This window comes from Carcharhinus amblyrhynchos, chromosome 19 (assembly GCF_965287045.1).
Source record: "Carcharhinus amblyrhynchos chromosome 19, sCarAmb.v2.hapA, whole genome shotgun sequence".
Lineage (NCBI taxonomy): Eukaryota > Metazoa > Chordata > Chondrichthyes > Carcharhiniformes > Carcharhinidae > Carcharhinus > Carcharhinus amblyrhynchos.
In genome coordinates, this window is record NC_137342.1 from 48,407,714 (window position 1) to 48,421,701 (window position 13,988).

At 40.0% G+C, this 13,988-nt stretch overlaps 1 protein-coding gene across 10 annotated transcripts in view; it reads right to left on the minus strand.

The window, feature by feature from the left end:
* The window catches only part of upf2 (UPF2 regulator of nonsense mediated mRNA decay), a 166,580-nt gene that overhangs the window by 112,984 nt on the left and 39,608 nt on the right, over positions 1–13,988 (minus strand). For all 10 annotated transcript variants that reach the window (XM_080207740.1, XM_080207742.1, XM_080207738.1 and 7 more), the window contains 4 exons: positions 11,780–11,883; positions 8,397–8,482; positions 1,063–1,171; positions 655–768 (listed from right to left, as the gene is read on the minus strand). In XM_080207740.1, coding sequence (XP_080063866.1) covers positions 655–768; positions 1,063–1,171; positions 8,397–8,482; positions 11,780–11,883 — 413 coding nt within the window. The remainder of the gene's footprint in view (positions 1–654; positions 769–1,062; positions 1,172–8,396; positions 8,483–11,779; positions 11,884–13,988) is intronic.

Sequence of the window (13,988 nt, forward strand, 5' to 3'; positions counted from 1 at the left end):
TTTACTGGGGCCATTTGAATGTACACCAAAGTTTGTAACTTGTATTGTATTTACAAATCCGTGTACAAATGTGAAGATATAGCTTGGGTGATCCACTTACAAGTGACCCACTTTATTATACTTACTTATTTGTAAGTATAATACAAGTTACAAAATACAGTATACATTCTAATGGTCTCAGTAAACAGACAGTTCATATAAACCAATAGGCCAACAATAGCTTTGATCAGCAGTCCTGTGACCGTTCATTCATATTGCCAAACAGAAAATCAGTTAGTCTACTGGGCCAGGGTCCATTTTGGGACCTGACTGTCCAACAATAACATCAGATGGGTTTGTAACATAAACTACAGCAATTCTCCTCACTATCAACTGCAAGACTAACTTTGGTGCTGCATCAAACTTCTTTATCATTCTCACTACATTTCTTTACAGCTTGCACAATTTGATCCTTCCTCAGGAACGCCACAAATTTTGCCCTTACTATCCATGTCAGCCCAAGGACAAAGTAACCTTAAGATGACAGACTGTACTTGGCATCATGACATGAACAAGATGGTGTGCCCTGACAGGATTTCAGTTCAATTAAACAACACGCGTAGGTCTCAAGTCTCAAGGTTAAATATATACGGATAAAAGATATTGCAGACTGACCTTTAGACAATGAAGCGAATCATTCTTCAAGAACATTTTAAACTTTGTTAATTCCCCAATGAACCGTACGGTTTTGTTTTTAGTTTCAATATTGATCTGGTCTTTCTTCCTGACCTGAAGCATACAAGGAAACATGCATTTAAATTACTTATGGATACTATCACCCAAGCAACTTGAATGTTTATTTAAAAAAAAGCATAAAATGTCTTCAAACACATGCAATGTTGCATTTATACCATCAAAGAAATTCAGTACATTATGCTACAGTTCATTACATGCTGTATTCTATTACTACAAATGTGCTTGAACTTGCAACAGGAAAATCTATTTGAAATAAATGTTGTCTTGCACCAAAAATTTAGAAAAAAACCCTCAGTTCTGTCTTCTGAAAAAGGAATTAAAACATACATGGAATCGGAAGTCTCCTTTTAACATGGCACAGAGGTCCTCTGCCACGTCAGTCATGCATGGATATAAAGTGCCAACCAGACGGGCATAAAATGGAAGGAGGTCCAACCTGAAGGGGAAAGGTTTTAAATAAATAATTAACTCGCATTAAGTATCAGGTGCAGGTTGTTCTGTAATAATATTAAATACAGATTTCTTCAATAAAATATGATTCTTATGCTTCAGTCATTATATTAAAAATGCAACATAAGCAAATCACATTGTTTTAGAGCACTATTATATCTGGAATGAACCCAGATTTGCTCGATCATTCTATTAATGCATTGACCGTAAGCACGTTTCATTAACTATGCTGATTTACCAAACAAGGCAGTAAAAAAATTCACTCGCCGAGAATATCAGTTCAAGCTCCATCTCAAAACAGTTAACTCTGATTTGTCACTTTAATATAAATAAAAATTCTTTTTGAGGTGATTTCAAAAGGTGGTGAATGTCAACAATGGAGGATGAAATACTTGATGATGATTTAGGTTGAAAAGTAAGTACAGCTAGATACAATTCACAAAATATCTACTCTAGCAAAGTATCCTAAAAGCTCAATTTGACCCAGTTTTTCTCCATTATACCTTTCATCTTCGTCTTGCAAATAACTGACAATGACCCATCCAGGAATGTTGTTCCTGGCATGTATATGCAATTAGTTTATTCACAATAACATAGTTTGCAAAATAAACAGAACGTTTGATAAGTATGCTTACAGGTTTATTCCATAACCAGCTTATTTTTATCGTAGATGAACAGAATGCCTATAGATATGGAGCTTTCAAACGTCAATAGCAGTCTTAAAGCTAATAGCAGGAGTGTTGATGTGAACATGATTTGTCCACTATGTGATGCCTGGTGTAGTATTTGTTTTGCTCCCAGGTCTAACTAACTGCCAGTGTTACCGTTTTTAATAAGGCTTTACTGCAATACGGTAAAACTTGTGTTTTCTGCCACTGAATCAAGCACAATTCTCTGGTGACTGGAATTTCTGACAATGCAATTTTTTTTTAGAAAGCTAGTCACCTTCAATGTTCAGATAATGCATTCTTTAAAACAAAAAATACTAATAATTACAGATTTGTTACAGTGCAGGAGGCCACCATTTGGCCCACTGTCCCTCACCAGCTCTCCAAAAATAGCAGCAGATTCTGAATCTGCAGGAATTGCAATTAGGCTTTACACTGAAATCATTAAATTTTCAGTTATTGTGCCTCTGCAAAGAAATACCATCCAGAGCACAACCAGTCTAAAATGTTGTGGTGTCAACTTGGTCCTCAGTTGTGGTGGTTTTATTGAAATGTCCTGCTGTGCGGCAGCCCTGAATTGTCCAGTTGCTGCTGCTCCTCTCTCCTCCAAGACAGAGCAGCACCTCAGCATGTGTCCAGAGTAACGTAACCCCTCATTAACTGGCACTTTTGATTAATCAATACCACAATACTGGGGCAGCATGGCAGCAAAGTAATTAGCACTGCTGTTTAACAGCGCCAGGGACCTGAGGTCGATTCCCGGCTTGGGTCACTGTCCGTGTGGAGTTTGCACGTTCTCCCCGTATCTGCATGAGTTTTCTCCAGGTGCTCCGGTTTCTTCTCATATTCTGAAAGAAGGGCTGGTTAGGTGCATTGACCTGGACAGGCGCCAGACTGTGGGGACTGGGGGAATTTCACTGCAGTGTTATTGTAAGCCTACTTGTGACTAATAAATAGACTTTACTTATTGCCAGTGCTTACTGGCATTGCAAAAGAATATTGCCAAGCTTAATCATAGAATCTCTACAGTGCAGGAGGCCATTTGGCCTATCCAGCCTGCATCGGCAACGATCATTCCCAGGCCCTATCCCTGTAACCCCACATATTTACCCTGCTAATATCCCTGACACTAAGAGGCAATTTAACAAGGCCAATCCACCTAATCACACATCTTTGGATGTTGAGAGGAAACCAGCACACCCAGACGAAACCCACACAGACACGGGAGAAATTGCAGACTCTGCACAGACAGCGATCCCAGGCCGGGAATTGAATCTGGGTCCCTGGCGCTGTGAGGCAGCAGCGCTAACTGCTGTGCCACCATGATTGTAAATGTCATTCAGCAACTGCTGCGGTCAATTTCCACGTTCCTGAATCACCAGAGTTTTTGAATCTTTTATAAATTAATGTTTAATAATGGGATGATTCAAATACTTCAGGGTGAATGGCAGTGGGTGGGTGGGCACAGACAGAATAAGTTTACTCCAAACAGGCTTCCTGAAATGTCCAAATTAACCAGCCTTCGTAACTGAATTCCTATGGTAATGGCAACTGATTAGCATTGAATGTAGGCAGTTTGTTGGGACAAAATAAGATTGTGCAAGTGGTGGTCATAGTACAAAAGCACTGCTTTGAGTTCTGTTAACCACAACTAAGCTCCACAGGTTAGTTCTGTAATTTTTAATTTGTTTTTCTTCTGTGCTCATAAAGCATTACTTTTGCTAATGAGCTGAGTTTGACAGTCATGAACACAAGTTTGGCAGTTTTCACAGCCACTTTGGCACCACAAATTAACCTTTACTGTTAACAGGATCTTCTGACCAACTCTCACAATCAGACAACTCCAAATTTAAGTTACCAAACTAGTCAGATGGCCGAGACATTTTAAGGATACTTCAATCCCAGATGCTAAACAGAACCAACCAGGCAAATTTATAAATGATCTGACCTTGTACCGTCCAAGTCCTTATCTATGTCCTGAAAATATTAATCAGCAAATCGCTTAATAGTAGAACATACTCAAGAAAATCAGCCTATTTATGTAAAAACAGTCAATTCGCAAAAGATAAACTAAATAAGGGTTTCACACATTTGGCTGGTTAATAACTAAGCTTTTCTAATTAGGAACCAATGCTACAATAACCCTCACCTTGTTGAGTTTCAAAACCAACAAACTTAATTTATCGACACACCCAACACCTGGTATTGAACATGTAACAATTATTTCATTATAGATATTGTAGAATAATCTACCACAATACCACTATAAATAAAGACTATGGCCCAAATCTTCCTTCCCTGGAATTCCTTGAATGGTGTGCCAGAGGAACCCTCCACGCAAGTCCTGTCCAGGAAGTTATAACTTCCAATATCCCGGCTCTTGGAAACCTCTAAAATTCTGATTTAAAGTCAGAGACTTTGGATGGTCTGAATATCTTAATAGAGTAAGTCACCTAGGATAAATCTGAAGGATTAAAACCAGTTCTAATTCCTGGATAACTATTGTACTGACCACCCGCACCAGCATCCCGGAGTCCCCCCACCCTGCCCCACTCAACCCCCGATCACAATCCAACTATCCCCCACCCAGCCCCCACTTATCTGTGCACCAACTTCAGGAAGTTTAAAGGAGAACACGCCTCTGTCTACATCAATGGGACAAAGTAGAAAGGGTCGAGAGCTTCAACTTTTAGGTGTCCAGATTCCCAACAACCTGTCTCCATGCCAACACTATAATTAAGAAAGCCCATCAACGCCTTCACTTTCTCAGAAGACTAAGGAAATTTGGCACGTCAGCTACAATTCTCACCAACTTTTATAGATACACCATAGAAAGCATCCTTTCTGATCATATCACAGCTTGGTATGGCTCCTGCTCTGCCCAAGACCGCAAGGAACCACAAAAGGTCATGAATGTAGTCCAAATCCATCATGCAAACCAGCCTCCTATCCATTGACTCTGTCTACACTTCCCACTGCAGCGGCAAAGCAGCCAGCATAATTAAGGACCCTATGCACCCCAGACATGCTTTCTTCTACCTTCTTCTGTCAGGAAAAAGTCTGAGGTCACGTACCAGCCAACTCAAGAACAGCTTCTTCCCTGCTGCTGTCAGACTTTTGAATGGACCTACCTTGCATGAAGTTGATCTTTCTCTACATCCTAGCTGTGACTGTAACACTACATTTTTCACTCTCTCGTTTCCTTCCCTATGAATGGTATGTGTTGTCTGTATAGCGCGCATGAAACAATACTTTTCACTGTATGTTAATGCATGTGACAATAATAAATCAAAATTTTAAAAATCAAATCAAAAACCACACCCATGCCAACCTGTGCCAAGGGATAGGCCCCAGCGGGAACCTCATGGGGAAGGGGTGGGATTCACACAGTTGTGGTTATGGACAGGTAACAGTCCGACCAAAAAGAGATGCCGGCAATGGCCGCTGTAGGTGAAGAAGAGGGGGGTGGACCACGACCGCTTGAAGGGAAGGGGCCGACGGTTGCAGGGGCTCAGAATGGGGGTGCGGAGCAGGCTTATTGCAGTTCTAATTGGGGCACCCTTTGATTATTTTTGGCACAGTACAGTGGAATGTGCACAGAAACATGAAAGTTTTCTTGCCAGATACAACAGTCTGCCATTTTTTGGTAAGATTCCCTCCAATAGCTTTCCCCTCTGCAGTTCTTATTCCAAGTGTTATTAAGCATCCCTGTCAATTTTGACTCATCCATAAACACACAACCCTACAATCTCACTGGACCTACTTCACACGTAACTATTCTCTTTTCGTCAGTACATCTGTAGATTACCTCAATGTTATTTTTAATATATTTTGAAACTCCATCATACTCTCTCCTTTACCCATTTCCTTATTTTTCCCATATTCTCTTTTATTTTGAAGTCTGGAATAACTATAGACTTGATATGTATCCTTCTTTCAGTTTTTGTTTCCTAACCTCTATTCACCCACAGCAATGTGAGCCACAAATCTCTTTTCAAAATTGTTCTTTTTAGTCTTCATCTTTCCAATCTCCATCAAACATTCCACTGTTGATCCACAATCCTAAAAGTTAATTGCACTTTCCACTTCAACTCAGCAGGCTAATCAATCTCTTTAAGATCAGTTCTATGCCAGACTGATATTTTGACGATTTTTTCATTCCATTTCGACCTTAAGCCTGACCACATTTCCAAATATGTTCACTCATGTTGAACTAAGGAAACCTGGCATGTCCGCCACAACTCTCAACAACTTCTACAGATCCACCATAGAAAACATTCTTTCTGGTTGTATTGCAGCTTGGTATGGCTCCTGCTCTGTCCAAGGCTCCAAGACTACAAAAGGTCGTGAACGAAGCCCAATCCATCACGCAAGCCAGCCTCCCATCCACTGACACTGTCTACACTTCCTGCTGCCTCAGAAAAGCAGCCAACATAATCAGCTCGTGCACCCTGGATATTCTCTCTGCCACCTCCTCCTGTCGGGAAAAAGATACAAAACTCTGAAATCATGTACCAACTGACTCACGAACAGCTTATTCCCTGCTGCCAGACTTTTGAATGGACCTACCTCACATTAAGTTGCTCTTTCTCTACATCTTAGCTATGACTAGAACACTACCTCCTGCACTCTCTCCTTTCCTTCTCTATGAATGGTATGCTTTGTCTGTATAGCATGCAAGAAACAGTACTTTTCATTGTATAATAATACGTGACAGTAATAAATCAAATCAAACCAAATCCTAGCTTGTTCCTCTCTCCCTGAATGCATACTGCGAAGGAGGCCAGAGTGGTGACTAGGGGATTTTCACAGTGACTTCATTGTAGTGTTACTGCAAGTGTAATTGTGACTCTATTAAATAAATTTTTAAACTTTAAAAACTGACAAAGGTATTCTATGGTTCTACACACAAATTTTGATGAATGACTGCATAACAGTACAGTATGTAGACAGAAAGATACATTCCAAAATATATCCTCCAATGCCCTCTATTGCAAAACGCATTGGATTACAACAAATAATTTCAGACACATTTCAAGACTGGTTGCAAGCTACAAATACATAGATAGATAGTAAATTATATAACAAACAACTTTTTAGAACAAACTAAAGGTCAATGCAAAGATGATTATAGAAAAGATCATGGCCATTTCACAGCAGGTAAGTTATGGCTTAGTTTTAAAATCATCTCTTCTTGCCAAAAACTGTTTTCACGCTCAGACTCCATTTTAATTGTACCAAATTAACTAGCCCAAGAAGAAACTCGCCCATTTCGGCAGCATAATTTATAGCGTGTCAACCAGACATCTCTTCAAAGCAGGACTGCATCCCTTGAAATAAAGTCACTGGGAGCTTTCTAAGTTTCCAAATTGGTGGGAGAAGAGTCACAGAGGTTTCAATTTTTCATCTATTAATAATGTACAAGGAGCCGACAGTGGTATCAAGTACCATTACTCGGTTACTATAATAATGAAAGTGTTGCATTTATATAGCATCTTTCACAACTTGAGAACATTCCAAAGGACTTCACAATCACAAGTACTTCTTTAAAAAAGAATGTAATATTTGCTCTACTGCAGGAAAAACAGCAATTAAATTGAACACATCAAGAGTCTGCAAATAGCATGTGATAACGACCAGATCGTGTTTTTTAACGATGTTGATAGGAAATATGTACTGCCAGGACACCAGGGATAACTGAAACAAAAAAGAAAATGCTGGAAAACCTCAGCCAGTCTGACAGCACCTGTGGGGAGAGAATAGAGCCAACATTTCAAGTCAGGATGACCGTTTTGTCTGACAAAGCTTCGTCCAGACTCAAATCGTTGGTTCTATTCTCTCCCCACCAATACTATCAGACCTGGTGAGATGTTCAAGCATTTTCTGTTTTTGTTTCAGGTTCCAACATCCACAGTATATTTCCTTTATCACCAGGGATAATTCCCTTGCTGTTCCTTGAAATCACAGAAGTGTTATGATGCAGAAGGAATGCTATTCCCTGTACCCCTGCACATTGCTGCTATTTAAGGAATGCCATTGGATCTTTCACATCCACCTTGATTTAATGGCTATTCCGAAAGATACCACGTTCCAATAATCACATGGTAATTATTATATCCATAATTGTGAACAAAAGTAGAAAATTTAAAGTGCACTTTAATAGCCATATACATCTTTTAATAGAGTACACAAACATCCACTACCAAGAAGGACCGTGTAAATGCCCCCACTTCTAAGCTCCCTTCCAAGGTCATGCACCATCCTGACTTGGATAGATAAATTTAATGACAACTTTTTAATTGCTACTGGGCAATATCCTAGAATTCCCCACCAAGTACCATCGTGGGAACATTATCATTACAGGAACTGCAGCAGTGTACAGAGAAGGATTCACATCTGCCTCCTCATTGGGCATTAAATATGGCCTTGCCACAGTCGCCACATCCCGAATTCAAGTGAAAGGTTGCAACAATAGTGCACAAACCCCACAAAGATATCTCTGCTTAAATCTATTAGAAACAGCTACAACAATAAGATACAAACCTCTGCCTGGGTACAGTGAAGAGTGCTCGGACCAATTTCTTTCGATTAGCTTTAGTATTCATGTTCATGCAGAAATCCATTGCAGCCTGAATAAAAAAAGTTTAGAAACTGTTGATTTGAAAGATTTTTTTTAACTCAGCTGTCAAGATCATCCATTTTAAATGGTCTCTACTTTTCATAAGGTAGACTAATATTGTAGCTAATAGTGCTAATTGTTTTGAGCAGTTTTGGGTACAAAATTGGCTTGCTGACAGAATGTAGAGATGCCAGCGTTGGACTGGGGTAAACACAGTAAGAAGTCAGATGACAGATGCCAGAGGGTGGTTGTTTTTCAAACTGGAGATTTGTGACCAACGGTATACCTGAGGGATTGGTGCTGGGTCCACTGTTATTTATCATTTATATCAATGATTTGCATGAGAATATAGGAAGCATGATTAGTAAGTTTGCAGATGACACCAAAATTGGTGGCATAGTGGACAGTGAAGAAAGTTATCTCCAATTGCAACAGGATCTTGATCAATTGGGCCAGTGGGCTGACTAATGGCAGATGGAGTTTAATTTAGATAAATTTGAGATGATGCATTTTAGTAGTTTGAACCAGGGCAGGACTTACTCAAATCATGGTTGGGGGTTGGGGAGAGTTACAGAACAAAGAGATCTAGGGGTTCATAGCTCCTTGAAAGTGGAGTCACAGGTGGACAGAGTGGTGAAGTGTGCTTGGTTTCATTGGTCAGAACACTGAATACGGAAATTGAGATTTTTGTTGAAATCGTATAAGACATTCGTGCGGCCATACTTTGAATACCATGTACAGTTTTGGTCACCCTATTATACAAAGGATATTATTAAACTAGAAAGAGTGCAAAAACTTTTTGTCAGGATGCTACCAGGGCTTGATGGTTTGAGTTATAAGAGGCTGAATAGATTGAGACTGTTTTCTCTGGAGTGAAGGCTGAGGGGTGATCTTATACAGCTGTACAAAATAATGAGGGACATAGATCAGCTAGATAGTCAATATCTTTTCCCAAAGGTTGGGGAGGCTACAACTAGAGGGCACAGGTTTAAGGTGAGAGGGGAGAGATACAAAAGGGTCCAGAGGAGCAATTTTTTTCACACAGAGGATGGTGAGCATTGGGAACAAGCTGCCAGAGGTAGCTTGTCTTTTAAAAAGTGATTGGACAATTACATAGGTAAGATGGTATAGAAGGATATGGGCCAAATGCTGGCAATTGGGATTAGCTTTGGGTTTAAAAAAAGGGCGGCATGAACAAGTTGGGCCAAAAGGCCCATTTCCATGCTGTAGACTCCTGACTCTAGTTTGAGATTTGGATTTTTAAAAAAAGCAACGGGGCCTTTGTATCAAAAAATCAGATATTTGAATAGAATTTTTAAAAATTCGATGTGACTTCCTTTAAAGTGAATGGAAAACCTTTGTTGTGAAAGAGTTGACATATTACTGAAAGGTCAAATGGATTATTTTGAAAGTTTCATGGTCAAAATGCTTGTTCAATTGCTTCATCAGTCTCTCAAACACTATTAAAAAAGCTTATACTTTTCCATTAACATTAAGATGAATCTCATCTTCAACATTATTTACTGGACCACAACAAAAGTTTTATTATTGTTATATGTTTAATTATCAAGAACTGTTAAGAACAAAATGTAGAAGAATCCTTTTGGAGACAAGGATAGCATTTGAAACTTGGTTACTTTTCATTCTCCCTATTAAAGAAACTCTGCAAACAAAGGAAAGCTACATGATTCTTTACACTTTTATTTTCAATTCTTAACAAATTAACATAAGGAACTGTAGAAAGAAAAATAACTTTTTTGGACAATGCACAAGGATGCCAACAGTGAGATGAAAAAGCAACATCTTTTTGCTTTGATGGTCTGAACAAACGGTCATAATCTCAGCAAATTCTGAGGACAGTAGGACCAGTGACACAGATGGTTTAGAAAGACAGTAAAATAGGATCCTAATATATCTGGACCTTTAAGTTTAAATTTTATTTATTGTCACAAGTAGGCTTACATTAAACACCGCAATGAAGTTACTGTGAAAATTCCCTAGTCGCCATACTCTGGCGCCTGTTCGGATACACTGAAGAATTTAGCTTGGCCTATCCATCTAACCAGCATGTCTTTTTTTGGACTATGGGAGGAAACTAGAGTACCTGGAGGAAACCCACGTAGACACGGGGACGGCGTGCAGATTCCGCACAGACAGTAATCCAAGCCAGGAATCAAACCCAGGTCCCTGACTCTGTGAGGTAGCAGTGCTAACCACTGTGTCACCAGAACTTCAAATTAGTCGTTAGGCTTCTTTTTGCAGCAAATTACTATTCTGTGTAAACTACAGGGCAGCAACACTTAAAAGACAAGAAGTTGGGTTGAAATCATTTTTGGTTTGAGAGACAGAATTATCGTACTCTCCCAAGGGACAGAATTATGCTGTACTGAGTGTACAGAAAACAAACTCTAGAACCTCAGGGGTATAGTGTATCGCATTTTTTAAAAAATGTTGTAACTGCTGGAAGGTACAAGCAAGGCTGTCCTTACTACAAAGGCACCTGGTGACTTGACTCCAGAAAATGGTGGTTACAACTTCACACAAGCAAGAGGTTGATGTGACTGTCCAGAATGGGAGAGAAAAGTGAACAGCGTAACTAATTATGGGCCAGTTGGTTTAGGCTCATCAGTTGTGCTTTAAGCTCATAATCCATAATTTGAGATGCAATTCATAAATGTTTAGAAATTCACGTTAGTTATCATGTCTTGACAAATTTGAAGAAGTGATCGACTGGACAAATAAAGGCAAAGTGGATTTTCAAACTAAATTTGTGAAGGGGTCTCACAAAATTCAGATGTCTGGCATTGAAAGAAATACTGAGAAATTGGTTAAAGGGCAGGGGACAAAGAATTATAAGATCAATGAAGTGACTTGAATTTAAGAATGATTGCAAGTTATATACCCCAGTGGTCAGAGCTAGATCTAGTTTTATTTTCAGTATTTACGGATTACAGATCATTGAGCACAGAAATGAAATACTAAGAACTCTCCCATAGGAGAGACAACATGGATGACTGAAGGAAATTATCAATTTAAAACTGTCAGAGAGTGGGGAGAAATTTCTTCGCAGTCACTGGCATGCTTTGCCTCAGTGTGGTTGAGGCAGTACCAATTGCATCTTCTGAGAGAAAAGTAATATTTAGAACAGAGTAATACACAAGACTTATAGCAAGACAGGGAGATTAATTTTGGGTTCCTCTAGCTGCAAAGGAAATTCTACATGGTTAACAGCAGATAACTGAAGCTGTGCGCATAAAGGAAAAGTAGTTGTACAAATTTGCATACGGAACAGAACTCTTAAACGTACCTTGTCTATCAGGTCACGGTTGACACAGTTAGGTAGTTGCTGTAGAAAAGCATCCACTATCAGTTTCAGATGAGAACCAGTGCTGGCTTCCTCTTCATCTTGTTCTGCAATGTATTAGATAGAGGATAAAGGCATTTTCACATTTAAAACTGGGATCGTAATGACAAAAACAAATGGAGGCAATATCAGCTACATATTAGGAAAGCACATTTTGCATTTTCTTTGAGTTACAAATAAAACTTCTACCCGAGTTACTGATAACCAAAAGCACAAGCAGGCAATCTGCTCCAGTCCTCTACAATCATATCTCTGAGCCAGCCAGGAGACCCATGGTTACGGATCAAATTGCATCTTCTTGGTGTAACTTCATAGCCATTTATTTGAGATTGACATTTCAGTGGCAGATAACCAGTCAACCCTATTATGAGATTAAAGTTATCTGTACTGTAATATTGTACCGCTGCACCATTACAAAACAGTTCTTCCTGACAAATCTGCAGGATCACTGGGCAGTAGACATGGCCTCATGCTCAAGAGAAATCTGTTAGTTTGCAGTCATGATACGTGACTTAAGGTGCCAGAGAGGATTCTTCATGGATGGAAAATAATAGACTGTCAATGCAAATTAATCTCATGTAATTCCTTTCCGTTCAACGTTAGTAGAGGCTAAGGAGCAAATTTCTGTTGCTCCTTTCCCAATGAACAATCAAAACAGGGAGGAGATCAAGAACGGAAAAATGTTGCTGGGGTAAATCGGTCACCTTATTAACTGTTCTAGTAAGTAGCGGCTGCAGGCATTTCCCGTATCCTTCAGAACAAGACTGAGGAGTACAGTCAGCCCAAAAATAGGGGGGAAGAGAGAGAGAGAGAGAGAGAGAGAGAGAGAGAGAGAGAGTGTGTGTGGGAGAGAGAGAGAGAGAGAACGAGAGCTGCGGCTGTATAGGGCATTGGTGCGGCCGCAGCTGGAGTACTGTGTGCAGTTTTGGGCGCCGTACTTATGCAAGGATATTTTGGCCTTGGAGGGAGCGCAGAGGTGGTTTACTAGGCTGATGCCGGAGTTGAGGGGGTTGAGCTATGAGGAGAGGCTGAATAAATTAGGCTTGTACATGTTAGAGTTTAGAAGAATGAGGGGAGATCTCATTGAGACGTATAAGATGATGAATGGGATGGATAGGATAGAGGTGGAGAGACTCTTCCCGCTCAGAAAGGACAGTAGGACTAGGGGGCACAGCCTCAAGATAAAGGGGGGGCGGTTTAGAACAGAGTTGAGGAGGAACTTCTTCACTCAAAGGGTGGTGAATCTCTGGAATTCTCTGCCCGTTGAAGTGGTGGAGGCTACCTCGCTAAATATTTTTAAGATGCGGGTTGATGGGTTTTTGATAAGAGAGGGGATTAAGGGTTATGGGGAGAGGGCGGGAATGTGGAACTGAGCCACGACAGATCAGCCATGATCTTATTGAATGGCGGGGCAGGCTCGAAGGGCTAGTTGGCCTACTCCTGCTCCTATTTCTTATGTTCTTATGTTCTTATGAGAAGAGCATCAGCATTCACCATTAATGTGTACTTGTATCACTTTTATTCTCCTGTCTATAACAAAGACACATTATGTCCTAATAAATCCCAAAGCTTTGCTTGGGAGTGCATTATAGATTTAAGTGGTTGCAGTTTTAAGTGCTGATCACGATTGGATGGTGGTGTGATTGGGACGCTGCACAGGCTGCTGTTCTGGTTTCAATTTGTTCTCTGCACAGGCAAGAGCTCCTAGAATAAAGTTGTGTGTTACTTTGAATCTACATGTGCAGATCCTATGTTTTTCTTTTAGTTTAAAAAACCTTATTTAGGACATTCAAAAAAAATTGGAGGAGAGTCAGAATTTTGTTTGATTGAAAACAGAGAAAAATTCTTAAGTCGAAGAAAGAAGATTGTGGGTCCTCATACTTCAAAGGTAAGGAGGCTGGGGAGAAGCAGCAACAGGGGTAAAGGCAGACGTGCTACTGCCTGGAAGTCCAATAAGAATAAAGCGCTCTGTGTGGTTTTCCGATCAGGGAAAGCTGAGATTTCAAGCAGAATCTAGCACATTTTAAATGCTGAGATGCTTTGCTGTACAACTGGGGCCATTTGAGAAAAAACTCAGCATCAGTGGTCTCCAGGGTAAAAGGGAATATTGGGAAATAGTAAAATAAAATATGAGTGCCTGCAAGAGAAATGG